Source organism: Lepisosteus oculatus, chromosome 1, assembly GCF_040954835.1.
Source record: "Lepisosteus oculatus isolate fLepOcu1 chromosome 1, fLepOcu1.hap2, whole genome shotgun sequence".
In the NCBI taxonomy this organism is placed as follows: Eukaryota; Metazoa; Chordata; class Actinopteri; order Semionotiformes; family Lepisosteidae; genus Lepisosteus; species Lepisosteus oculatus.
The window spans coordinates 43,958,153-43,985,990 of record NC_090696.1 but is presented as its reverse complement, the minus strand read 5'-3'; the positions used below and the strand labels follow the sequence as shown (position 1 = coordinate 43,985,990).

Here is a 27,838-nt window from a genome sequence, read left to right as displayed (position 1 = left end):
CCCATAAAAGGTTTAATCCTAATAATTAATACCTGGAATAAGGACTTGAATAATTATCTCTTTGCTGGTACAGTATTTTGGAATGTTTTGAATTTTGTATCCAAATAAAACCTTAATAATTTAATGATTAACACAGACTTTGCTCATGTCTATTTGCTGATATCATATGAAGTTTCCTGTATACTGTGTCCAGAGGATGTTGTACACAGCTTTTTAGATATGTTTTGGGATACTAACAAAAGCTGGTTAAGTATGGAAATGGGTGTCTAATTATTTTTCAAGTATTCTAAATATGGATAATCTTTTATTCCAAATGGTACTTTGCTAAGTGATGATTCTAATGATTATTCTAATCTGCATCAGAAACAAACATGATTATGTGGTATATACAGTATTTGCACCATGCTTGTATTTAAAGAAACTACATTGCCTCCCCTGGCATTATTTGATTCCATCCTATGATATTACTGAAATAGTAATGCAGTTCTGCTATCATTCCCTGGAATTGTTTTAACTTCAATGAATGAAAAATGATAATTAAACATAAAGAATAAAGAATGACATTTAAATATTTTGTTACAACTCAGCATGTAGCAATATGTTTAGGTTGATCCATCCATCCATTTTCTAACCACTTTATCAAATTAGCCAGATAGCCAGAGCAAGCAACCAAGGTCTATCAAAGTCTATCCAGTCTATGCCAGTCTATCAAAGGGCACACACACGCAGACAGACATGCAGACTCTCACACATAGGCCATTCTTCTCAGAAACCAATTAACCTACCATTATGTCATTGGACTGTCAGAGAAAAACAGAGAACCCAGAGGAAGCCCACATTAACATGGGGAGGACATACAAACTGCATGTAGATAGCAACCCAGGCCCAGAATTGGACACATCACCGATGCTAAGCACTGCACCTATTTGCAGTCAATATCCACTTCATGTTTCTGCACAAATTTGAATAATGTTTTGTAGGTTGTATTTGCAATATTATCAGAATAAAAGTGCTTGACTAAATCCCAGGGAACATGTTCAGTGGTACTGCACTTACAATTTCATTAAAGAATCATGAAGAAGAGGGAAGTAGTATTGTGAGAATTTATCAAGAGACTAAATATGGAGAAGGGTAGAGCACGAGTAAGTAATCTTTTTAATATGCCATTTTTCTATTTTTTTTGAAAAAAATAAATAAAACAAATCTGTATAGATCCAGGTACTTCTGAAGATATTCTGAGATTTCTAGGACCACACATGATCTGAAATGATATTTGATAAAAGTGGATTATTTGAAGTGAAAAAAATAAAGATTGACGTAATCAATGATTGGCGTAATCAATGACATCACTCTCATCGAATCTGTCCTGATATGCCAAAGTGAGAATGTTCCTGAAACTTGCTCTCAAAGTAGAAGCCAGACCTGCTATCATACACAAAGAAATACTGTATATCTGGCAATACTGTATATTATGTTTCTGGAAACACTTCCTACTGTATGCTTAATGTCCACAACATATATTTTGTAATCAATCGCTAGCAATGACACAATTCAACAACGAATATATGAAAATACTTTTTCAGAAATCGACAATACAAAAATAGTAAGGCTAGTATTGCATAGTTTAACTTTAACCTTGAAAATATGAGAAAATTATGATGCAATATTTTTAGAAAAAACTACTCCAGTTTGTATTACAAACAGACTTAGTTATGAAGCAGTACACCAACACATATATTTATATCTCAGAAGGCTGAAATGGAAAAATGACAACTGTATTGCAGCTTAACACATCTGGTCCAGTTTTCTCAAGGAAGCATGACACAGATGTATCATGAAGCATGTGTGTTGCAATCTCAATTGCATTCAACCAAAATATCTTTCATTAAATCATTTAACATGATGCTTTTTTGTTTTAATAAGCATTAAGTTGAAATCAGCTTAATTTACAAGGCTTTTAAAATGTGTTCTAATGAGGTTCAGTTCTATCTAAAAAGTTTAAAGAAAGAAAGTTGGTAGAACTTGCTCCATGTTTTCAATTCCATGTTGCACCTCCTTGAATTAATGTTTGCTGATCTAGAGGCCATGTTTTCTATAATTCTTGGTTTCCGTAGTTTATGTACATCTTTCAAAATATCTGCTTTATGTCTTTTTCATTTTATCCTTGGTGGTGCCACATGCCAAATGTCTATATGCCTAAGGAATTACATTTAAAATAGGAGGGATTTCTGCTGGTATTTCAGTGAACTTTTTTACAAAGCAGCCAGATACAGCAGATTGTCTTGTGATTAGTTAGAACATAAGTGTAAGAGACTGAGAGTGGAGAAAAGCCCAAAGAGCCCAAATAGACCCTACTGGTTGGGGCTTGAGTGCTTCAGTGCTCCAGGATGGAGGGAAAGTGAAAAGGAAAGGAGGGGGTAATACAAAAATCGATTACTTGGCAGGGGGGCACAATCAACCCATGCTGTCAGTAATGGAAAAGATAATGGAAAAAATGTAAAGAATGAACTGGCCAGTGGAGCAAGGATTGCCCCAACCAGTCAGTTAGGGAAGAAAACAGGTTGAGTTATGTCGGCTGGAGGTATGGAGGTTGAGGTATGTCGGCTGGAAACCAGCTCACTGCATCCCTAGCAAAAAGAGCAAAGGGCTGGCTTGACATAGTGCCAGCCCTGTACATACTGCTCATTACAATCCATCCATCCATCTATTTTCACTCTGCTTTTCCTGGTGAGGGTCGCGGTTGCAGCAAGCCGAGTAGATCAGCCCAGACTTCCCTATCCCTAGTTCCAGATTCCAGCTCCTCCTGAGTGATCCCCAGGAGCTCCCAAGCTATCCAAGAGGTATAATCCCTCCAGCGTGTCCTGGGTCTGCCATGGGGTCTCCGCCCAGTAGGACATTCGGAACAGCTCCAGTGGAAGCCGACTGCCCAAACCAACTCAACTGGCTCCTCTCAGTCTGGAGGAGAAGCAGCTCTACTCTGAGGCTCTCCCAGATTGCCGAACCTGAGAACCCTCAATTCTGCTGCTTCTATCCGCGATCTCGTTCCTTCGGTCATTACCCACAGCTCATGACAATAGATCGGCTGGTAAAAACGAGAGCTTTGTCTTCAAACTCAGACAGCAATCTACTCTTTTCTGGAAGAAAACCATGACCTCAGTCTTGGAGGTCCCGATTTTCATCTCAGCTGCTTCACACTCAGCTGCAAATTGCTCAAGTGCACGCCGAAGGTCACAGTCAGATAATGCCAAAAGGAAAATATAATCTGCAAATAGCAGAGATGCCACCCTTAGACCTCTGCAATCGGACACCCTCACATCCTCAGCTGCGCCCCATGAACACCACAAACAGGAGTAGTGACAAGACGCAGCCCTGACGGAGTCTGACACCCACAGTGAAAGAATTCAACTTAATGCCAAGAATTCGGACACAGCAACTCAACCCGTCAGTCGGAATCACAAAAGGGAACCGCAGAGGTCTTGAAGGGCAACCCAGGGGTACAGGTTAGCAAGCTCGAAGGCCAAAACACTGAAGAAAGGAAGAGTCACCAGGGATCACAGGTGTGCTTTTCCACAAAAGCTTCACTGACCAGGCCAGGCGTAAGGTACCAGCTCAGTCTTCCAGAATTCTCACTCCAGTGGAAGTGCCCAAGTGTGAAAGAAATTGGACACCCATGCAACCTTTGGATCACCGGGGGAGACATCTGCAAGGAAGGGGTAACAAAAAAACCCATACTTAATCCCAACCCGGGAAACAAAGGAATCCTCAGGGAGCTCCAGCTAATAGAGTGATACCAACCAAGCATCAGAGCGGGAACAAGATGCTAGGCTGCCTAGGAAGAGGATGGCTTTGCTGGGGCACTGGAAGGTTGCTAGAAACTAAACAAAACAGAAAAAGGAAAAAGTGACCCAGACAGCAGGAGAAAAAAGTGAGAGAAAGGAAAGAGTCCTTAATGTCTGGAGAAAAAGTTGCCTCAGAGAGAAGCCAGAAAGGCAGCAGGAATGAAGGAAGTTGGAGAACAGACTAAAGTGCAGGGCAGGATTCCACAGGGCAGGAAAGGAGCTGCTAGGCTAAGGGAAGGATGACAGCCCTGGGGTCCTGGATGAGGAAAGCTGCCTACCAAAGTGGGTCACAGGGGAAGAGGATGCCATCAGAAAAGATCCCAGAGGTCCCTGTTATATGCAGGGAGGGTGGTGAAGTCAGTTCTCTAGCGTCAGGCAACAGAGAACCAGCCGGCTTAGCTAAAGAAGATCTCCCTCAGCCCAGGCTGCTGAGGGCCCTGTTATATGTAGTGAGGGCAGTGATGTCACTGCGCTGCAACCAGCTCTGCTACACCAACACTAGCTGCTTAGGCTCAACTCTAGGCAAAGCTCTCTCCTTTGCTTTCTGCACACTGGACACTCTCTGGATACTATCTGAAATGAGTGAGCAGCTGCCATGTCGGACCATGGACCAATCCAGCCTGTTCAGTCTTCTCTGTTGGAAGTTGAACTCATCAATTAATGAACTTATCATTGAGTATAAAACTTCTTTATTCACATTGTAATTCTCGAGAGATGAACTATTATTCCAAACACATTTCCAAATCTGAATTTCTGAATGTGTATTTATGGAATGTAATTATATGAGGCTGCTAAAACCTATAAGGTAAATCATAACACATTGTAGTCAATATATTTCAACTCTTAAGTTAGTAACTCTTCTCCTTATAACCGTTAAATGAACGATCAGCTTTCATATCATAGAATATATCTGTAAAATGGTCTGCTATTATGTCTGTTGTTTCTTATGTATGATTTGGTTTTATATCAACAAATTGTATATTGTACAGTATATTAACAATCGTGTGTGAGACTGTAAATTATTATGTTTGATTGATTCCTAAAAGTAGTCAAATATTCTTGCAATTTAGTGTTACAATTTCTGATTGTTACAGTAAATTAAAGCCTTCACATCACTACAGCATCTTAAAAATTTTAAAGTAACACAAAGTGAAAATGTCTTCTTTTAAAGTCTTAGAAGTGTAGGCATCCTCTCACGAGGCACCAATAAATTTGTGCATTTATCGGGACAATTATTAATTGTAGCAGTAAGTCACAAAATTATTCTTTGATGGCTATTAGAATCAACCTTGCGGGATAACTCAAACAACGCACACACACGGATACTAATACATGAAATACATTTATTAATGCATAAAATGTGCATAAACATAACAGATCTTATATTGAGGGTTAGCAGAATACAAAAGGCATATATTCAATAACGAAGAGTTACAAACCAAGAGGGACATACATTCAGTATATCATTCATTTAGACCGTTTTGTAAATTAACTTGGTTACAACTTCTACACTAGATACTCAAAAGCAAGTACATCACTCATAGGAAATAAATTGATATCAACTCAGGTTGAGGTAACAATTGAATTCTCGAGCTGTAATGCAGAATGTTGAATACTTATCCGATCTTAGTGGATTCAGATCTCCCGCTGACACAAAGAAGCAGTGGCAGGCTTCTTGCTGTGTCCAATCGGAGGAAAACCGGCTAATTAGTTCTGGCTTACTAGCAGAGGTTGTGCACAGGAGAAAAGTGACTGTGGGTACAAACAGGTCACACTCTTTAGATAGGAAGAAGACAGGTTCGTTCCTGATGTCGTGCTAGATCTGAATAGTGATTTCAGCTGTCCACAGTTCCGACTGTAGTTCACTTGTTAATCAGGTGAGCGTTCGTGGTGGGTTCATGAGGCTTGGTGCTGGGCTAACCTCGGGTGGATCCTTTGGTTACGCGCTGGCGACCTCCATTCTTGACTCTCAAAACAAAAGTCCCGCACTCAGACACACTGGCCGTTACGTGATTTTCCGAGCTGAGTCTGAGGATGTCCAGGAGGAGCAGAGTCTGAGAAATGTCCAGGAGGCGCTGAGGCGCTGACTCTGTGCTGCCTGTTTTACCTGGAGGAACTATGGTCGTTCATTTCAACAGGCGTTTGAAAGTTTCATGGGCATCCAATACCCACGTGGGGTTACCCTGCCCTACCAGTTCCTGATTGGCTGATGATGAGTAACAATGCACTCTGACCTTAGAGTTGTTAACAACTTGGGATGAGACTCCCTTGGAATTTCCCAGACTTTAAGGCACCAGTTATGACCATTTATTAGGATTGCTGGAGAATCTCAGCATTGGGAGTTCTTCCTTATCAGGACACTCTATCGGCTAGAAAAACACCTTAAATGTGAACCAAATGGAATGGCCTCTCTGTATCAAGCACCACTGAGATGAAGGAGAAAGGGAGTGGCAAGGGAGCAGCAAACTTAATTCCTGTACTTTAATAAGCCTTGCCGCTACAACAGTATTTAGAGTTTCTTGCCCAACCTTATCAGTTCTAAGAAGTTAAAGATGTGCTTGGTCATTACTGGGATAGGAAACTGTGAAAGCAAAAAAGGTTACTCCTGTTTGTGGTTTACTGGACAGGTAGATGGCAATTATCCCATTGAGCAGAATATCCAAAACAATACCTGAGTATGATGAATTGGGACACTGTTGTACTTTGGATGAGGAATTAAATTGTTTTTCTGACTACTAGGTAATTAAAATACCTGCAACACTATTCATAATCATAGGAGTGTTAACCAATGTGTCCTAGATAAATTCCACTCTGGGCTTTTCCTGACAGGTCTTTAATAAGTCCCCCCTTAATTCAAGTTGTGAAACCATTCCTCACTTACCTAACTGATGTGCTATGTAGTAAGGCTGCTCTGTGGCCTCGCTGATGTCACGCAGATTTGATGTAACTTCATTGGTGGATAAAGTGGGTGCCTTCTTATTACAGTATATATGTAAATTACTTTGTGACCTGCATATACTTTTGTATTATTATTTATTAAAATGTTATTTTCATTTTTTCTAGGGCCTTGTTATAGAACGAGTTGGTAGAAGACAACTTCTCATTGCTGGCTTTGGTGCTATGACTGTGTGCTATGGAGTACTAACAATTTTTCTTAACTTCCAGGTGTGTATTTTACTTATTGTTTTCTAAAAATGAAAAGTGCAAAATCAAATAAAAATCAATATTTGAAACTAATACATGTAGCCAGTTTCTTAAGATAATAAGATCTTCAATAAGATAATTAATAGTGCCAGATTCTAGTCTCTGAAATCTAAAATAAAGTTTTAGTCTTTGATCGGTGCTCACAATAAACTGTTCACCAAAGTGTGTAACCTTTGGACCATATGCAATTTCTTGTATTAGGAATTTGTCTTTTTGCATACCCCAACTTGCTCTTGATGAGACACACAGAGAGGAAGAGAAGCTTGGGGTCAGAGCACAGGGTCAGCCATTTATACGGTGCCCCTGGAGCAGTTGGGGTTAAGGGCCTTGCTCAGTAGGAATCCTCTGCTGGCCACGGGATACGAACCAGCAACCTTCCAACCACATATCCTTAGTCAAAGAGCCACCACACCACCCCTTGTTTGTAAGTCAAGTTAATTTAGTCAAGTCAGGTCAGGCAAGTTTATCAAATATTACTGTGGCCACAGACTATCAAGAAATATATAAAATACTGTATGTATAAAATTCTTTCTTTTGCATATTGTAGCTCACAGCCCTACTGGGGAAGACTATTTTTACAAATAGGGGGTTATGCAAATAGAGATTTACCACAGATCGACTGAGTACAATAATCAATTAAAATAAATAATCATAAACCCCAAATTATAAAAGATATGCTAAGAGTTTAACCAAGCGGTTGGTATAATTAAAGGCATTTGAAATCTTTGTTCTCCAGCACAGCATTGTCAGGAAAGAGCAATCAGGCACACTGGGTTAAACAAATATTTATTAATAATGACAATAACACAATATTCAACACATGCAACATACAAGTTACTCTATTTGCTGAGAGTGCTGTTTGTGGACTACAGTTCAGCATTTAATTCCATCATACCCTGTCAACTGGTGACAAAGCTCAGGGGATTAGGTCTGTGCAACTCTGTCTGCAACTGGCTGCTGGACTTTCTTATCGAGAGACCACAGGTGGTGCGGATAGGCAATAAAACATCAACACCACTCACCCTGAGCACTGGAACCCCACAAGGCTGCTGTCTGAGTCCAAGGTTGTACTCCCTATTTACTCACGACTGCACAGCAAGACACAGCAATAACCGCATCATTAAGTTTGCCGATGACACCACTATAATAGGACTGATCAGTGATGATGACGAGTCCACTTACAGGGATGAAGTTGTACAGCTGCTTAGGTGGTGTCATAGCAATAACCTGGACTTGAACATAAAGAAAACGAAAGAGCTAATAGTGGACTTTCGGAGACACAGGCCACACACTCACAGCCCACTCAGTATTGATGGAACGGAAGTGGAAACAGTCACCAGCTTTAGGTTTTTGGGAATTCACATCTCTAAAGATCTAACCTGGACTGTGAACACTGACTCTATCATGAAGAAGGCTCAGCAGCGCCTTTATTTCTTGAGGTGCCTCAAGCGATGGGGGATGCCAACACATGTGTTGGTGAACTTCTACCGCTGCACTATCGAGAGCGTCCTCACCAACGGGATCACCGTGTGGTATGGCAACACCTCTTCGCGAGAAAGAAAGGCACTGCAGAGAATGGTCAATATGGCCCAGAAGATCATCGGCTGCGGTCTCACCGAGATTAAACAGCTCTATGAGGACCGCTGCCGTGGTAGAATTCTGGCCATCACAGAGGACAGTCACCACCCCGGGCATGAGCTCTTCACCCCACTGCCCTCAGGCAAGAGATATAAGAGCATACGGACACTTACCACTAGATTCTTCAATAGCTTCTATCCACAAGCAGTGAGACTGGCGAACACATTTAGCCATCCCCCTCGGACCACACCTACACCATCACCATCTACCTCATTGTAATTTATTAATTGTACGTCTCCAGTCATTGTTTACACGTCTGTATTGTTTACAGTCAAACTGTCTGCATGTTTACTTGCACATTGTCTATTGTTTGTTTGTACATTGTCTTGATGCACTGTTTGCACTTTGTTTTGTTTTTTACACTTGTTTTATAATCGAGAGACTTTCTGTAAGTAAGAATTCCATTGTACCAGTACCGGTTACATATGGCAATAAAGTTCAAGTTCAAGTTCAAGTTCAAGTTCATTTACAAACAAGGATCTCCAGACCTACAAACAGCCTACTTCCTGACCAACCAGAAAAAAACCCAGACTGCTCCCTTGCATTTTATATGATGCCTAAAGAGGCCAACAAGAAAGATAAACCTCATCCACATAAAACAGAACAGAACCTTGAGTTAAATCTCTCTTTTGGTAATTTTTTATGTTCCAAAGTGAATCGGACACTATCTCCCAACTTTTAAAAATGCACCCACTAACCAGGAAGGACTGGTTTTAACCTAGGGATTCTTTAGGTTTCCTAAAAACAACAGAATGGCAAGCTTTCTTAACAGGTCCATTTTATGATTTTCCCATGTTAGTCAGGCTTAGTTGTACTAAAATTCAAATTCAATGGACTTATTTTACACTATATGCTCGTGTAAGCATTTACTTATTCTTGCAATTCAAATAAGCACAAATTACTTCAATACATGGACTTGACTGCTTTCTAAATTCTAGGCATTGTGTTTTGATCATACACCAGCACACAATCAAGAAAACAAACACAACCCACATATAAGTGTATGCTTCAATACTGTAACACTTCAGGGTTCACATGGGGACCCTCGCCATTACCACATCAGGTCAGCCCCCAGGCCTCAACGGGGACTCAGCCTCTTGAGCCAAAGGGAAATCTCCTGTCAGCCCAGCAGCTGCGGTCCCTGCTATTCACAGGGAAGGGAGGTGACATCACCGCTCTGGTAAGCCAGCTCTCACAAGCATTGGAGGCCGTATGCATTACAATATATTTACCAGTGAGTCAATGGTCCTTAGGTTTTTCCTTGTATGAAGAATACAATATTGTTTCCTTCGCCAATATTTTTAATATTCAATTATTTTTCCTATATTCTTCCAGAGCACAGTAAGCTGGATGCCCTATCTGAGTTTTACAAGCATCTTGGCTGTAATTGCATCATTTTGTATTGGTCCAGGTATGTACTATACTATTACAAAATTGCTTTAAAAAATAAACATCCATTTCACTTAATAATTCAGATAATTTAATTCTTTAATGTCACTTTGAAACAGAAAAATGTGTTAACTGCATAAAAAGTGATTTGATAGTCATATGCTAATTATTATAAAGCCTTTCAAGTTATATATTTAAACATGTAGGTATGTTTTTCACTTTCATATAGAATTATGTTAATTTACACCTTTTACATTTTGCTAGACTCATGTTTAGGAAGAATAGCTTGGAAATAATCAAACAATGTGTTTCTTTCCAATGTAGGAAATACACAGATTTGTTTCATTAGTTATTAAATACAAATTTATGTCTGCAGACTGATTGATTCAGCACATCTTCTAAGACAGTCAAATTTTGTTGAACAGTCATAGTTAAATATTTACTTTATATAACTTTGAAGACCATGTGCTTTCGTGTTGACACTGTAAGAAATATCACAAAATCACAATAGTAATTGCAAATTTATTTTGCAAAGTTCTATCCTTGACTTAAATCACGAGTGAATTTCAGTAAAGCGTTTGTGAAATGTCTTACTAACATCAAATGAAAGTCACAGACTCTCTATGTATTATAAATACTGTAATATGTTATTGTTAAGAGCTGTTGATGTGGCTATTGAGTGTCTCAGGAGCTAGAGATAATGGTCTGCATCTACAGTAGCTACTGTATTTTCAACATTTGCAGTTCTTTAATGAAATAAGTAAGAAGTGAGGTGTTTGCTGAACTGTAATTAGTAATTAGAGACACATCTATCAAAAGGAATAATCTAGTTTACCTTAGTTATTAACTTCTAGGTAAATCATTACGAGTCACCAAGAGTCCAACACAGTACAAAACACACAAAGAAGAGAAACTAAATAGCTAGAAGAGTATGCAAGTGGACAGTGGAGAAATGGCAGAGTGAAAAAGGAAACAGAGGGAAAACTTCTGCCGGGTGAGAGGACAAAGATTCTAGTAAAGTATTTGAATCTTGTTTAAGAACGTTTACCATTCTTTTATTTTAGAGAGCTGTGATTTCCTTTATAAAGAATCCCTACTTTAAAAACATGAATGCATTTTTGAGAACAGGGAGAGAGGGCCCCAGTAACTTATTAAAATTTACAGGAAGAGCCATTTAAATCTAAGTCATATTTTGTTTTATTTAGAAGGCTGGTTTATCTTTCCTGTTGGCCTCTTTAGGCATTACAGTATACAGTATAGAATTTCTGAGTACAGGGTACCAGTCTGGATTTTCTGGGTGGTCAGGATGTAGATCATTGAGATACCTTGCTTGTACACAGGGTAACTTGTACAGATGCAGCCACTCAGAATGCAGGTTAAATGTCACTAAATAATTCACTGGCAAAAGATTTGTGGTGTGCTAGATGTTGGTGAAACAATTGCTTCATTTAATTAGTTTCCCTTTTGTACTTCTTTAAATCCACTTGATATGGTTAATATGGAATATTAATATAGAATTATGTAACTAATGGGAAATTCTGGTAGCTGAATAAAAAATAAACAAAATATAATAATGTATATTACAAATACTGTATATATCTGGTAGCAGTAGCCAAAATAAAATATTCCACCTTCTACATATACATGTTCCGCATTTAAGTCTTTTGAGGGCACCAGCTGTGGTTATTTTGGAAAGGTTTTGATGTGTTTGTTCAAACTATATAAAGTTTATATACTTTATAAAATACTATAATGTTTTAACTTTTCCATGAATATTTGCTGTCTTTATTGTTGTAAATGATAGTGAAATGTTTGAAAGGGTCTAGTTTTGATCCCAGCCAAAATGCTGGAACAACAATTTCAACAAAGTGTCCCTTGGGCATAATTAAGACTTTCTCTAATAATAAAATAATACGTAAACAATTTTCATATTTCTGTTTTTACATAGCATAGTATGATACATTTTAAAATAATATTAAAAATTAAGTAATAACATGAAGGAACCACTAGAACAACAATTTCCAGAATGCTCAGAAAGAGCAAGGCAATTTAAAGACACTCTTAACATTTAATGGCTCCCAGTTTGTCTCTCTTGGAGAATTTAGGTCTGAACTTCTTAAATCTGGTGTTCCTCAGGGCTCAAAACTGGGCCCCATGCTTTTCAGCATTTACATGTTTCCACTTGGTCAGCTTTTAAGATCACATGGCCTCAACTATCATTTCTAAGCTGCTAATACTCATTTCTACATCCATACCAAACCTGACACTGATGTGGCTGTCTCTCTTCTATCTGATTGCGTCTCTGACATAAAAACATGGGAGACTCACAATTTCCTTCATCTTAACTGTGACAAGACTGAAGTCATACTTATTGGCACCCCCATCAACTTCGTAGAGCCAATGCTGTAACCCTATCTGTGAATGGTACTGTACTTCACCTTCGGTCTAAAGTGAAAAACTTGGGGGTTATATTTGATTCAGGCTTGACATTCGACCCACATGTGCAACATATTGTCAAAACATATTTGTTTCATCTCAAATATATTGCTAGACTATGTCCTACTGTATGTTATTGCTAACTGTGGCTGAAAATCTGATCAACACATTTGTCTTCTCCTGAATTGACTACTGTAATGCTCTACTTCCTGGGGTTTCTAAATCCACATTGAACAAACTCCAGTTTGTCCAATATTCGGCAGCCAGAATCCGGACCAGGTCTAGTGCAAGTGATCACATTACTCCTATCCTGGAATCCTTGCACTTACTTGGCTTACTGTCAAGTTTCGTGTTGACTTCAAAATCATCATGCTCACCTATAAGGCTCTGCATGGCTTAGCACCTCAGTACCTGTCTGAGCTACTATCGTCCTACTCACTACCTCGCAACCTTCGCTCTTCTGGCCTCCTATCTGTCCCCTTTATTCACTCTACGGGTGACAGGGCCTTCTCCTCTTATGCCCCAAAGCTCCGGAACTCTGTCCCCTCACTTTCTCTAAACTCCTTCAAATCTAGACTCAAAACTTTCTTCTTTAGATGAGCCTTAACTGCTTCTGTTCTTTATCCCTCTGTTCCTATTGTATTCAGTACCCCCATCTACTGTCTCCTCTCATTGTGTATATGTGGTGTATTTTTATTGTTGATGTTCTGTAAAGTGCTTTGAGAAGTCACCTTTAAAGGTGCTATATAAAATAAAGTTTATTATTATGTTTTATTATTATTAAACAGAAATCACAATGGAGTTTTTATGTGTATACAGTATATAGTTTTAAATACTAATTTAAAGCCACTATGCATATTTTAAATTATAAATTTTAAAATCTTAATTTTATTTTTATACGTTTTATAATTTTTCTATATGGTTTTGCTACCCACTTTTCTTCTCAATAGTTGACATAATTATGGTCTTTATAATCATTTAGCTTCATCAAGCTGTTAAAGCATCTTCTTGCCTGGTTCATCTTAATGTTTCTGATGCAGCACCAGAGTGAGTGTTTCATGCTGTGTTGGTGCATTGTCTCTTCGCAGTGTGGGGGGCACTGCGCTCTTTTATTTTCAGTCTCTTTCTTTTCAGAAAAAACACAGAACAAAAGCCCATACAGCTTAAGAGGAATTTGCAGCCATTTTCATTTTCTTTGTGATGCCACTTTGAAGTGTAATTGAAAATGAAACAAACTGTAAATAAAATGGCTGCTAGGTCAACTGTAGAGATGAAATCAAATAAAAAGATAAGTTCTTTGCAGTTTAATATCTGACACGACCTCAATACAAATTCCCAATAGTTACTGATGCTGCTTTATCTTATGAACTCACATTCCCATTAAAACCACAGGGTGACGTTCTGGCAGCATCAACATCTCCTGGTTACTAATGCACCTTACCGTAAGGTAAGTTATGGTACATGACAAATTATTTCAAATGACTACACAAAAATTTGTGTTAATTTACTTTTAAATCTGACATTTTTAAAGACTAATATATTTATTTAAGATTTTAATTGTAAAAATATACTTGTTCTGATCATTAAATCTAATTAATATGTATACTATATTGATGTTTTTATTATTTTTATATATCACAGTATGTTTGAAATTCACTTTACATTCACAATCTCTTAAGTCCGTAGCTTATGGGATGTATCAGATATTAAACAGGAAGAGGGCCAGGATATATTCATATTTACTAATGTAAGACTTGGTGAAAGTGTGTCCTGGTGCTCTTTGAATCTTTGCAGCCTCAATAAGCAAAACATAATACCTGCTGGATACACCGTGATTTCACATTCAGGTGTCAAATACAATAGGTTTATTTATATGTGTTTTAAAATGTAATCTGTTGTAATCGTTAATACAATGGTGAAGATGATATTTCTGTAATCTACTGTTTATCCCCTAATATTGCAGTTCAGTTCAGTTTATTTGTCATATGCATAAATAAAATGAAATACTTATTTGCATTTATGCTTTGATGCAAAGACATTAAAGAATCACAAAACATAAACATAGAACAGCAGCAGCAACAACAAGTTAAATAATGTACAACAAAAGGAAGTCAGACAAGCAGTGTGAGAATAGAAAAAACACATCAATGTGAATGGTAATGAAGGTGTACAATGTAGATGAGTTTAGTCAGTGGTATGGGTAAAATTCAGTAATCTGACAGTTTTTAGGAAGAAACTGTCTCTGAATCTGGAGGTTTGTGCCTTAATGCTCCTATAACACTTACCAGAGGGAAGGGATGAGAAAAGTGAGAAACCATGATGAATGTTGTCTTTTGCAATACTTTCAGCCTTCCTGAGACAGCGAGTTGTAAAATTGTACACAATAAAGGGAAGCTATATTCCAGTTATGGACGGGCTTGAGCTGATTCTCCCCTGTAATGCCTTTCAGTCAGACAACAAGCCGCCTCCAAACCACAGTGTAATGCCACACGTAAGCAAACTTTCAACATAGCACCTGTAGAATGAAGAAAGGTCAGTTGAAGATAGACCAAAGTTTTTCAACTGGCTGAGGAAGTAAAGGCACTGTTGTGCCTTCTTTTAGCTCTAGTTACATACTGGGACCACATTAAATCATTAGTAATGAAGGTACAAGTCACACACATGTGGTAGCAGTGATGTTGTTGTCGGTGGTATACTCTATTAATCACAGGTTCAGTCTTAGCATTTTCACATTGAAAGAAATATGCAAGTGCTGTGTTGATGTTAGTGGTTTTATATTAAATACAACACATCTTTATTTCTTCATGGCATAATTAATCTTACGTGTTGTTAAGTACAGTACATTGTTATAGTATATACTGTGATGATATTCTCCTACAGCAAATAGGACTTTTGATATTACTCTTATATAAGATAGGCTTTAACAATAACATATTTATAAGTAGCATAAACCTTTTGTTGTTGTTGCTTTCCGAAAGTATTTAGCATACAAACGTACCTGCTACTATTTCTAACAAATGTGATATTGACATTTTTGATGAAATACTGGATGTTAACATTTAACACATTAATTTCCCTATGTATAGACATGTTTACAGACAAGGCATCCTAAAGGCCTACCCACCCAGAAAAAATACAGACTCTTACTCAACTAAATGACTACAAAGGCCAGAATAAGGTAAAGCTCCTTTCTAAGCTACATAGAACACAACCTGTAGTTAAATATCTCTCTCTGCAAACCTGGATGCCACAAAATAAATAGGAGCCTATTCCAACATGCACCCACAAACCAGGAGAGGCCTTTTTAACCAAGGGATTCTGTTCTCCTGAAATCAGATTTCCCTAACAAACACAGTATAACAAGCTCTCCTAGCAGGGTTCAAATTCTTAGATTATACCTCTCTTTAAGGGTAATCTGGATAAGGACCTCTAGCTTGTCACACGCTTGATGTTCTGTCCTCTTGCCTCTCCTCTTTCGTGTTCTGTTCTGATCTTGTCCTCCACTGACTCTTAGTCTTTTATCCTCCGCTTTTTACACTTTAATCATTTATCCAGAATCTAATTAACTAAGGTAAACTAGGAGATTCTTTTGATCAGTGTGTCTCACACCCACACAACTAACTAAACATCCTTTGGTTTTGAAGCTCTAGAGAGTAGAAACGTTATCAGTAGCTAGGTGTTCATGGCTTGTAAAAGTATAAACCACTCGGGTGTATTCTTGGCATATTGTTTACAATATGGAGGTTATGATTTTTGATTTAATTATAGATCACCCTGACAGGTCTTTTTGGTATTTTCTATTTTTGTAACCCCTATATTTGTGACATTTTTATCTCTACTGTATGTCTAAGTGTACACTACCTGTATGTGCACAGTGTTGTGCATATTTTAGATCATTTATTTTATTTTGATCTTTAAGAATATGTATTAAATTTAAAAAATGATTTAAAGAAATACATTTCTTATAACTACATTGTCACAACCTATCAGGATTTCATTTCTACAATCACAATATTTAAAGTTAAGCATTTCAAATACAAAAATCTATTGCAAACACAATTAAAAAAGTTACTTTAAATCCAGTATATAAACATTTGATTTCTTAATTATTTAATATAAAAACACAACTATATACAGTTACACATTACAAACATGCCTACACATTTCTGACTGTGAAAGAACCACACCAATTTCAACTGTTACTGAAGGTAACATCACAAGAACAAGACCAAGACTTAGCAGTTTAGAAGCATAGGTGATAAGATTATGCAAGCAAGGGGACAGTTGAAGACAAACTCTGAAGAAAAAATAATGTTTAAAGCGACACAGCGAGAAACAGGACAGGTGAAAGACAGGAATCCAAAGTCAATTTCAATATAAAAAGAAATCTGTAAAAGAACATTTGGCTACTAGCAGTCTTAAAGATATGAACGGATATTGGAAATATATACTCAATTTCACTAATTGAAATTGATTTTCTTTTATTTAAACTAGCCATAACCCTGTCCCACTCTCTAATATAATCCCGGACCTCAGTATCATACATTTGACATTCAACATTGATGGTTTTAGGATTAGCCAGCTTGGGCTCTATTGACTCCCAGTGACACAACGACCCAGCACCTTTCCTCTGATTGATTGCTGAATGTCTTGAAGAGCTTGTAACCATTTGAAACATGTCAAATAATGAATGGACTCTATAAGTGGCTGTGTAGAAGGAACCTGTTGTAACTTCACCTCAATCGTCCTGTGTGAATTCAGAAAATGTCAATGTGACCCAAGCCATAAACACACAACTGGGAATATGAACCTGAGGGGCGGGGTATAGCAGTATAACAATTAGGGGGTGCTTTTAAGTCTATCCTAAAAACCTTTTCAGAAAGATTTTGAGTTGTAGCATGATGAGTGGTCAAAGCCCAACTGCAGGTCTCAATGCTCTGCCAAAGATGTTATAATAGAAGCGGCAAATGGCAAGATCAGAAAATATATGGGAGATCTGATTCAGGCAGGAAGAAAGAGAGTCTGTAAAGACCTGTCTATGAAAAAATGAGTGAGGCTTAAAGGCCGAAAAACAAAGAGGGAAAAGGCTGGTGAGTGAACGCTTTTAAAATAATTGATAAGACAAAAAAGTGGAAAAGCAAAAAAGTAAAGCCTCGAAAGGAGGTCTGCTGTATAGTTGCACAGGGAAACAGGGAATTGAATGTAGAAGCTTTACTGGTAAAAGACAAGCAAAGTGCTGAGGCTTTAATGATGGAAAAATGATACAGCAGTTCGAGGTGACTTATATAAGGCATCTGATTAATATGATTGAGAGTTATATCTGGAGCCTGATTGAAAAAGTGTTGGTTTAATTGAAAGGCAACCTGATCTAGTCTAAGTGACAAACTGAGAGCTCATGGGAATGTTACAGTTGCCAGGGGCAACAGCAAGACGCAAGTCAGTCCCTACCCGTGCATGACAAAAGCACTTTAATACAATTATTTTAAAAAACTATATACGATCTTGTGTGCAATCTACACATGTAGGATATTCTGAAAAAGTATTTTCCACTTTTTCACCACTGTCCAAATGCTTACAAAATTGTACTAATGTAGTTTTTGTCTGTCTGATTCATAGTCACTCAAGAATGGGGTAATATTCACTGATTGGAAAATTGTAGTATAGCATCATTCATAGAAAATGCAACAAAACCAAACCAAGTAATTAAAGATAAAAATCATTACTATTATTACATTTAAGGTTTAGAAATGCTAATTAAATATTAATCGGCTGGGTCCACGTACAGACAGTGCCGAGCGGAGCTGGAGTCCAGCGGTATGGGGGGGACACTGCGGAGGGCAGGCGAGGATTTAGAGTCGCGATAAAGACAGCTTACCTAAGGGACAGGCACCCCAAAATCACTGGTCCTCCAGGTTGGGGGTTGGGCGTGGGGTAAAACCCCACCTCAGAAAACAATATTGTTGTGAAACCAGCACTCATAACATTGACTGGATAAGTGGATATGTTAAGGGAGACCTGAGAAAACTAAATTTAAACCTTGCTACATGAAACATACTTTCCTTGACAAGACATGGTGTGCTACAACAAGTAAATGAAACCCTTGATGCATATACTGTACTGCAGCCATTGCAGCCATCAAAGAGGTGAGGTGTAAGGAAACTGGCATTTTATCATCTAGAACTCACATAATCTTCTACAGTGGACAAAATACAAGATCATACGGAACTGGTTTCTTTGTTAAGAAGGAAACTAGCAAAACTCTTCAAACCAGTGAATGAGAGGATTTGCCAATTACGTGTAAAAGATGTTTAATATCACCCTGTTCTGTGTCTATGCTCCAACCAAGTATGCCCCGGAAGAGGTGAAATATATGATCTTGCCCTTCAGCAGGATGTTAAGATAGTGTTGGGGGACCTGAATGCGAAATTTGGTCATGAAAGAGCATTCAAGAGAGTAATTGGGTGCGAAAGTTTACACATTGAATGCAATGACAATTGGCTTAGACTGGTGGATTTAACCATTGGCAGGAATATGGTGGGTACGGAGCGCAATCTTTCCATGACGGGACATACATGAAGAAACCTGGCATTCACCAGATGGAACAACTAAAACCCAAATCGACCATGTGCTCATACAGTAGATGCCAGGCATGCATCTGATGTGATTTGTGTCAAAAGTTGTAAAGGAGCGGATTCTGGATCAGATCATATCCTCCTAAGAGTAAAATACAGACAGAGGATTGCAGGAGGAAGGAGACGGACCAACAGAGAGTTAGAACGATATGACGTGTGTAATCATAGCCGGCCCAGGGACGCCAAATATGTAATGTAGTGGCTCTCTGAAGGCACCAGTTCTGTAGGGTTTGGGCATTTACTGAGACAATTATTAATTGTAGCAGTAAATCACAAAGTTGATTCTTTTGATGGCTTTAGAATCCAACCATGCGACATAACTCAAACAACGCACACACACAGGTACTAATACACGAGGATACATTTATTAATACATAGAATATGCATATAAACCTAACAGATCTTATCGAGAGGGTTATCAGAATACAAAAGGAATATATTCAATCAGTTACAAAGTGTTACACATATCAAGAGGACATACGTTCAGTATATCATTCATTAAGACCGTTTCGTAAATGAACTTGGTTATAACTTCTACATTAGATACTCAAAACAAGTACATAACTCTTAGGAATTAAATTGATATCAACTGGGTGGGATAACAATTGAATTCTCGAGCTGTAATGCATTGAAGTTGAATACTCATCCAATCTCTGGGGATTCAGATCTCCTGTGGACTCAAAGAAACAGTTGCAGGCTGTTGCTGTCCAATCCGCGCTCTCTGGCTCGGATTGGACTCTCTGGTGCTGTGCGGCTTGCGACGGTGCGCTGCTGATGTTCACTGACCGGCTAGTTAGTGTTGGCTTTAACTAGCAAAGTTTGTGCACAGGAGAAAAGATGACGGTGGGTACCAGCAAGTCAGGAAGAGGACCGGTTCATTCCTGATGAAGAGCTAGTTCTGAATAGTGATTCAGCTGTCCACAGTTCTGACCTGTTCACGAGGCCTGCTGCTGGTACTAACCTCGGGTGGATCCTCTGGTTACTCTCTGGCAACCTCTGCTCTAGACTCTTAGAACAAAGGAAAGTTCTGGCACTCGGACACACTGGCCGTTCCGTGGTTGTCCGGGCTGAATCTCAGGATGGTCAAGAGGCGCGCTGCGAGAATGTCCTGCCCTTGGGAGCCTTCTGCTCCTGAGCCATCCTGCTTTGGAATTCTCCTTTGAATTCCCTTTAGGAAAGTCTCAGAATTCTCCTGAATCCCTTCTGAATCTCTCAGGCTCTCTGTGTTGCCTGTTTTTACCTGGAGGAACTTCAGCTCATTGATTGGCTGAAAGTTCCATGGGCATCAGAGTCCCACGTGGGTTACTCGGCCCTACCAGTCCCTGATTGGTTGATCAAGGTGAGATATGAGTCACTTACTCCTCACACTTAGGAATGCAGTCCAGATGTCCATCTGGCACTCACTAGACAGATAGGCGCCAATGGATGACCATTGATCATGATAGCCAGGCTTAGCTAAGTGCATCCCCCTTTGGGAGCTATCAAAGGAAACCTTAAATCAGCCTGCATGAATAGTTTCTCTATGGCTGCACCACAGAAATGAACAGAGAGATGAGGCCTAATTTGGGAAAGCTCCGAAACACTTAATTATTTCTTATTAATAAGCCTCGCCGCTGCATGTGGAAAAGTTGGAAAGGAGTGAAGAAATCGGGGACAGATTTCAGCAGAGAGTGACTGAGCGCCTAATGGAAAGAACAGAGTTATGGGAAACAGCAGACATAGAAATAAAATGGGTAATTTTGAAGAGAGCCCTTGGAAAAGGGACTGACGAGACCATAAGAAAGAAAGGAAAAACAAGAAGAGAGGTTTGGTTTGATGAAGATTGCAGAAGAGTGAAAGAAGAGAGAAATGCCACCAGAAAAAAGGAGGTAGAGAGGAACACAAAGGCCAATAGAGAGGAATATAGAGGGAGAAGAAGATTTGCAGACAAAGAGCGTAGGAAGTAAAAGAGGGGGCAAAAATTAGAAAGTTGGAAAAACTATGTGAAGACAAGGAAGTTAAAGTATTTTACCAAAGGACCAAAGAAACAAAGAAAGAATTCTAAGCGCGAGCTGTATTTTGTAAGGACAAGGATGGGCATTTCTTGGGAGGAAAAGAGGTGATTTTGGAGAGATGGGCTGAGCATTTTAGAGAGCTTTTAAACACACCTCCAAGGCAAGCAGAGGAAGAAGAAGAAGAGGAAAGTTTGGGGGAAGAGAAGATGAAGACGAGATAGACCCTCCTACGATGGAAGAAGTGAAAATTGCTATAACAGCCATGAAGAACAATAATGCGCCATGAATTGAAAACCTGCTGGCCAAGCTCTTTAGTATGGCGATGAGAACTGTATTGAGTCTCATCAAGGAAGTGGGGGAGAAAGAGAATATGCTCAATGAATGGTCTATTTGAGTAATTTGTCCGATCAAAAAAAGAGGATAAGGCAGAATGTAGGAACTACCTAGGAATCACACTCCTTGGAATCACCTATAAGATATTTTCTCAGATCCTGGCTAATAGACTCACTCCACTGGCAGAAAGTGGTCTTGGGGAGTACCAGTGTAGAATCTGAGTCAGTCATTCCACCATTGACCAGATCTTTATTCCGCAGCCGGCAGAGGAATCCTACTCTGCTGGGCTCCTGAGCAAGGCCCTTAACCCCAACTGCTCCAGGGGCGCTGTACAATGGCAGACCCTGCGTTCTGACCCCAGGCTCTCTCCCTATCTGTGTCTCATGGACAGTAAGCTGGGGTATGTGAAAAGATCATTCCTAATGCAAGAAATTGTAAAGGGTTAATAAAGTAATGTTGTTGTTATTATTATTATTATTATTATTATTATTATTATTATTATTATTATTATTATTATTATTATTATTATTATCTTTAGCCTAAGGCAGGCCCTTGAGAAACTCTGTGAACATAATGTTGATTTGCGCAATCTGTTCATAGATTTTAACCAAGCATATGACATGGTGGAACATAAATCATTGTATAAGTCAATGGAAGGGTTTGGGGTCCCTTGAAAGCTTGTTAGACTCATAAGAATGACTATGTCGAACACCCGAAGTAAAGTGAAGGTGGAAGGGATGCTTTCAAGCGAATTCTTTATTAACCAAGGCCTAAGGCACAGAGATGTGATTTCCACACTCCTGATTAACCCCGTCCTAGAAAAAGCAATGAGGAAGATCGCCATCAATCCTGGTGGAATCATCTTCAACCAACTGGTCCAATGTCTAGCATATGCTGATGATGTACTGTAGATATAATTGCGCATACATGTAAAGAGCTGGAAGAGGCTTATAGGAACCTTAAACAAGGGGCAATGGAAATAGGGCTCGCCGTCAATATGGAAAAAACTAAATATCTCTTAGTGTCCAAAGCAAACAGGGAGTAGGGCCAAATGATAGACCTGCACCAGTTTAAGAGATGTAGGGAATGTAAGTACCTTGGCTCACTGGTGACAGAGGATAATTATGTTTCCATGGTTGTAAAAGCAAGACTAGCTGCCGGGAATCATTGCTATTTTGCCCTCCTACCCATCTGCAAGTCAAAGAATGTTCATCAAAACACCAAGGTACTCATTTATAGGATGTCGGTGGGGCCTATCGTAATGCACAGTTCTGATGCGTGGACCCTGGTAGAAGGGGACGAGGAGCTTTTGAGAAGATGGGAAAGGAAGATTTTAAGGTTGATATTCAGTGCTGTCAATGAAGCTGGACAATGGAGAATTCGGACCAATCAAGAACTGGAGATCTTGCATAGCAATCCTGATATTGTCAACAAAATTTAAAGTGGTTGGATGAGGTGGCTGGGGCATGTACAGTGAATGTCCCAGGACAGATGCCCCAAGAAAATGCTTGACAGAAGGCCAGACAGGAAGAGACAACGAGGACGACCCCAAAAGCCATGGATTGACGACATCAAGGTTGATCTGAGGAAAGTGGGGGGGGGCGCAGGTGGAGGCGGCGTTCCCTAGATAGAGATCAATGGCAAGATGTAGTGCAGGAGGCCAAGGCCCACAATGGGCTGTAGCACCAACAAGTGAGAATTAAAACTGTACTAAAAAAAACATTCATTTTTCAACAGAGTTCTAGGAGATAGCCAAAATGATTTAGAAAAACTAGGTCTTGCTAAATTAACCTGTGTGATGCCACAGAAAGCAGGGAATGCCGAGGGGTGGAATTTCTCCTGGAGAAGTGTCTGTCATCTAAAAAGAAACAGCTGTGGGTGGTCTTATAAATGCAAATGCTGACTTTTAGAGCATGACAGGCCAGTCTGTGAGACCTGATCTTTGGACCTCTGGGCTCAAAGGAAATAAGATCATATCCAGAATAGCAAGGAGTACAGCAAGCAGTAGACCCGACACAGACGGGGTGAGGCAGAAGATCAACTGGAGTATTGTTTCCAAGAGTTTTTAAGGGCATATTATTAATTTATTTGGATGAAAAGTGACCTATGTTTGTACCAATTTATATATTGGCATTTCACTAAAGCAGTCTGAGTTAAGTATACTGCTCAAGCGTAAAACTGCAGTGTTACATATGGGATTTGAAGCCTCAACTTTCCATTTCTTAGTCCTGGGCCCTAACCAATTCTCCACACTGCTACTTTGCTGCTATTAAACACTGCCCATTTTTCTATAAAGTAACTTTAAATGTGAAAAATTGACCTAAAACTTTTTTTCAATATCTTTTATTGAAAATAATGCCACAGTATTTCACAAAGGAAATACTTAAATGGTAAAAGAATGTAGTTTGCTTTCCTCAAGAGTCCAATTATTTCAGTATACCTTGAGGTACAGTGCTGAGGAACATTATTTAAATTGATTTTGTATTAAAATGTCAACTGAAACATTATAAAAACTGTTTCTGGGTATATTTATAAGTAATACCCTTCTGTTCAGGAGCACACAGTACTTATAATGTTTAGTTTCACCTATCATTGAAATCCCTCACTGTAAATTGTTCTTCTGTGAAAAGTTAGTCACAATCAAAGGATGTTGAAATATATACTGAGGAAAATACTTTTTTAATAAACCATGAAGTACTTCCTCAACAAATGTTATAAAATGGGTTTATGAACAGTTACTTGTAATAAATTTGCTGTACAGTATTTCAGTGGGCTTAAATGTAGTGCGCGATGTCCTTAACTACTGAAGCTGTAGGGTATAACCAGAATTTGTAAACCTGCCCTGAAAATTCATTCTTATTCATAGCTTGTAAGGTGAGTTTTTTGGTACAGCTTGTGGGAAAAGTTCATATGTGTGACATCACTCCAGGCCAGCAATGATGATAACAAATCTATCTATCGTATTTATTGATTAGAAAATATATCATAGCAGTGGGGAAAACCTGTAGGGGTATCCATTTGTACAGATATTTGTAATGCAGAAAGAAGCAATTACAGTAAAGTGTCATAATACATCAGATGTAAACCCTTCATAAACTGTTTGTAAACAGTTTTACATGTATAAATTTGACACATTTCAGATTAAATCTGAATACCTCAATTTGTTGTGAATTCTAAATTAAGAATTGTATTGTAAAGTTCTCAAAATTAAGAACAATGAACAATGTAAACTTGAACTCGATTTTCATGAAGTAAGGCAATAGGATAGACATCCAATTTAGTGTACTTTAAAGGTGCAGACCGATACATTCATTCCTAAAAGTACTTTGAATTATTAATCACAATGAGGGAAAGCATAAGTGTTATGATCAGTGTTTCTAAAAAATGCTGCTAAATAGATTTATAAGGAACTGCACACATACGTAATAATGCTCCAGATTAATATAATGCTGTGTGAGCTCCTATTGTTTGTTTCTGTTTAATTTACGTAATTATAACAACTGACTTATAACAGCATGCAAATATATTTTATATTAAATACAATGCAGGTCTTGAAGACATGTATCTCATGAAGGTTGGAAGGTACTAAAGGCAGTTTTCCATATTCTGCATTAATAATTATCTTTCATGTTTCTCTTTCTGAAAACAAAACAGTTCTTTGTTGTTGTTTAGTGCCAATATTTTGGCATTGGCTGAACTTTAAGTTGTATTAAATTGTTACTGCACTTAAGGATTTAATCATTTTTTTATTTTTATTTACCATCTTGTTTCTGTCATATATTTTCTGAATGTCTTCTTTATGCTATTTTATTCTTGTATTTGATCTTTTAATTTGTTCTGCTTCCGGAAAACAAATGTCAATTCTATAAGGCACGTATTGCTAATGCAGTTTATGGACACTATGCGGAGCTCTGATTGCAGGTCAGAAAAGATGTGGACAGGGAAAGTAATCGGTACTACCAAAGCCAAATCACTAGACAAAAAAAAACGAAGTCGGGGACAGGTTCCAAATTCAATTATGTCTGGATGTGGAGGGTGTGGTAACCACTGAGCTGTCCTGGTTAGTTAGCGGATCTGTTCTGCGGCATCTGCTGGGATCGCTTCCAGCTGGTGCTTGATTGGGTGTAACAATTCTTTATTTCTAATTTCTTGAAATCCTATATTTTATTTTACAATTTTCAAAGTACTTTAGGTACTGTACCATGCGATTTAATGCAGATGGAAAAAAAGTAAATACCTATTGAGATAACTCACAAGTGGTTAGTGGATCATGTTCAGTTGAAATAGTATATTTAAACTTTTCACCCTTTTTTGAAAAGTTTCTGCTTCTCTGCCTTGGCAAATTAAGAATAAAAGCTTAGTAATTGGTTTAAACATCCAATATGTTAAAAGAGTGGTAACAATTAGTTGTAGAAAACATTTCCATGCCTTTTCTTTGAAAAATAATGAGAAAATATACAGTAGCATTAATGAAAATGTGCAATAAAATGAAAATAAGTACGTTTGTGCAGTAATTATCCATAGGGATAGCTAGGATTCTGATTTACCAAGTGTGATACTGAGCCTTTGATAAGAAGTAGGCATTCATCTACTGTAGCTATGTGCACATTTTTAATAACAATCTTTGCACCTTCTGTATTGCTTTATCACACACAAAATGATACACACTGTGCTTCCTTCTGAAAAGACCATGAACAATATTTTGCTTGACCACCTATCATGTCAGCCTATGTACACAACTTTGGTTCAATCCTGTACAGTATATAGATATTCTTGAATCTATGTAACTATTGCCTGCTAAGATAATCAAACTATTATTGATCCTGATAATGTACAAAACAAGCTCATAATCATCTGAGCACTGTGAGACAGAACGTAATTGATACTACATAGTTATATTTTATTAACATCATGTAAATTGAAAAGTGTGTTGTGACAGTGAAGAGACGTTTGTCATTTTCGATTGCTTTGAAATGTGTATTGCAGGTCAAACATAAATTTGAGGCTAAAGCACAAAGTGTCAGCTTTTATGTTTGGATATTTTTGTGAATTTGTTAACAAAATGTTTTGGTTTAATCAAACATTTTATTTTCATGTCAGCAAAAGACTGGGACAAACTAGTGTAAAGTAGATTAAAGTTGTATTAAGACAGTATTTAATCTCTTATCTGTAACAGGAACCAGGAGCCAGTTCTGACTCCTGTGAAATGCATAATTAAAGACCCTATGCGAGACGGTATAATCCGGAAGTGACTAAAGTAGGATATCAGGGAATATAAAACAGGATCAGGTAGGATAGAAACACGGCGCCGGGAGATCCATCGAAGACAAACACAGGGAACAAGCAACTAGGAAAAACCTTAATGGGACAAGGCGCTCCAAGCCCCAGACTCAGTAGTTCAGGACACCACGATTAAGCCTGTGCCCTCAGCCACTCCTATGCCCGGTGGAAGGGGGGCTTCTGGGCGTCCCTTTTTCAAAACTGAGCCCAAAAGCTGAGCGCTTTCTAGAGGAGGAATGATGACGGTGACAATACCCTTTACAGGCAATGACTTCTTTAAGCCTGAAATCCATTGATATCAGGCTTTTGATATGTTCCTTTGATATCCTTTGCCAAGCCTTAATAGTAGCCACTTTCAGTTGCAGTTTGTGGAGTTTTCTGACTTTAGTTTACGCTTCAGCAAGTAAAATTCTTGCACAGTAGGCTTCAAGTCAGGAGATTAACTTGGTCAGTTAAAACATTTCCCCTTCTTCTTCCTGATGAACTCTTTGTTAATGTGCAGTATGTTTTGGGTCATTGTTTTGCTGCAAGTTGAATTGCCACGCAATGAGTCTCCAGACATTTTTTGGACATGGGCAGACAAGATGTTTCTGTATGCTCAAGAATTCATTCTGGTGCTGCTATCATCAGTTACATCATCAATAAGGAACAGTGAGTCAGGACCAGAGGCAGCCATGCATGTCCAGACCATGACACTGCCTCCACCATACTTCACAGACAAGGATTGTTTGCAGGTGCTCTACTTCTCCATGCTTTTGTCTTTCAATCACTTCAGTTTATCTTTGTCTCATCTGTCCATAAAACTTGATTCTAGAACTTTTGTGGATAATCTTTTCTGCTTTTTTGCAATTTCAAAATGGGCCTTTCTGTTTTTAGTGTTGATGACAGGTTTGCAGATTGCAGTGTGGGCCTTGTAATGCTCCTGTCAAAGTCTTCTGCACACAGTGAATTGTGATACCTTCAAACCTGTAATTTGGAGATTGTCTGATATTGTCTGATATTTTAGTGTTTTATTTCATGGTTCTAAAAGACACTCTGTATTAAATGGTTTTGTGATGACCAATCTCTCTGCAATGGTTCTAAGAGAATTTTG

The 27,838-nt window shown here is 38.5% G+C and overlaps 1 protein-coding gene across 4 annotated transcripts in view; it reads left to right on the top strand.

Moving 5' to 3' along the window:
- The window catches only part of slc2a9l2 (solute carrier family 2 member 9, like 2), a 328,902-nt gene that overhangs the window by 194,599 nt on the left and 106,465 nt on the right, over positions 1-27,838 (top strand). For all 4 annotated transcript variants that reach the window (XM_069190343.1, XM_015344752.2, XM_015344753.2 and 1 more), the window contains 2 exons: positions 6,903-7,004; positions 10,017-10,092. In XM_069190343.1, coding sequence (XP_069046444.1) covers positions 6,903-7,004; positions 10,017-10,092 — 178 coding nt within the window. The remainder of the gene's footprint in view (positions 1-6,902; positions 7,005-10,016; positions 10,093-27,838) is intronic.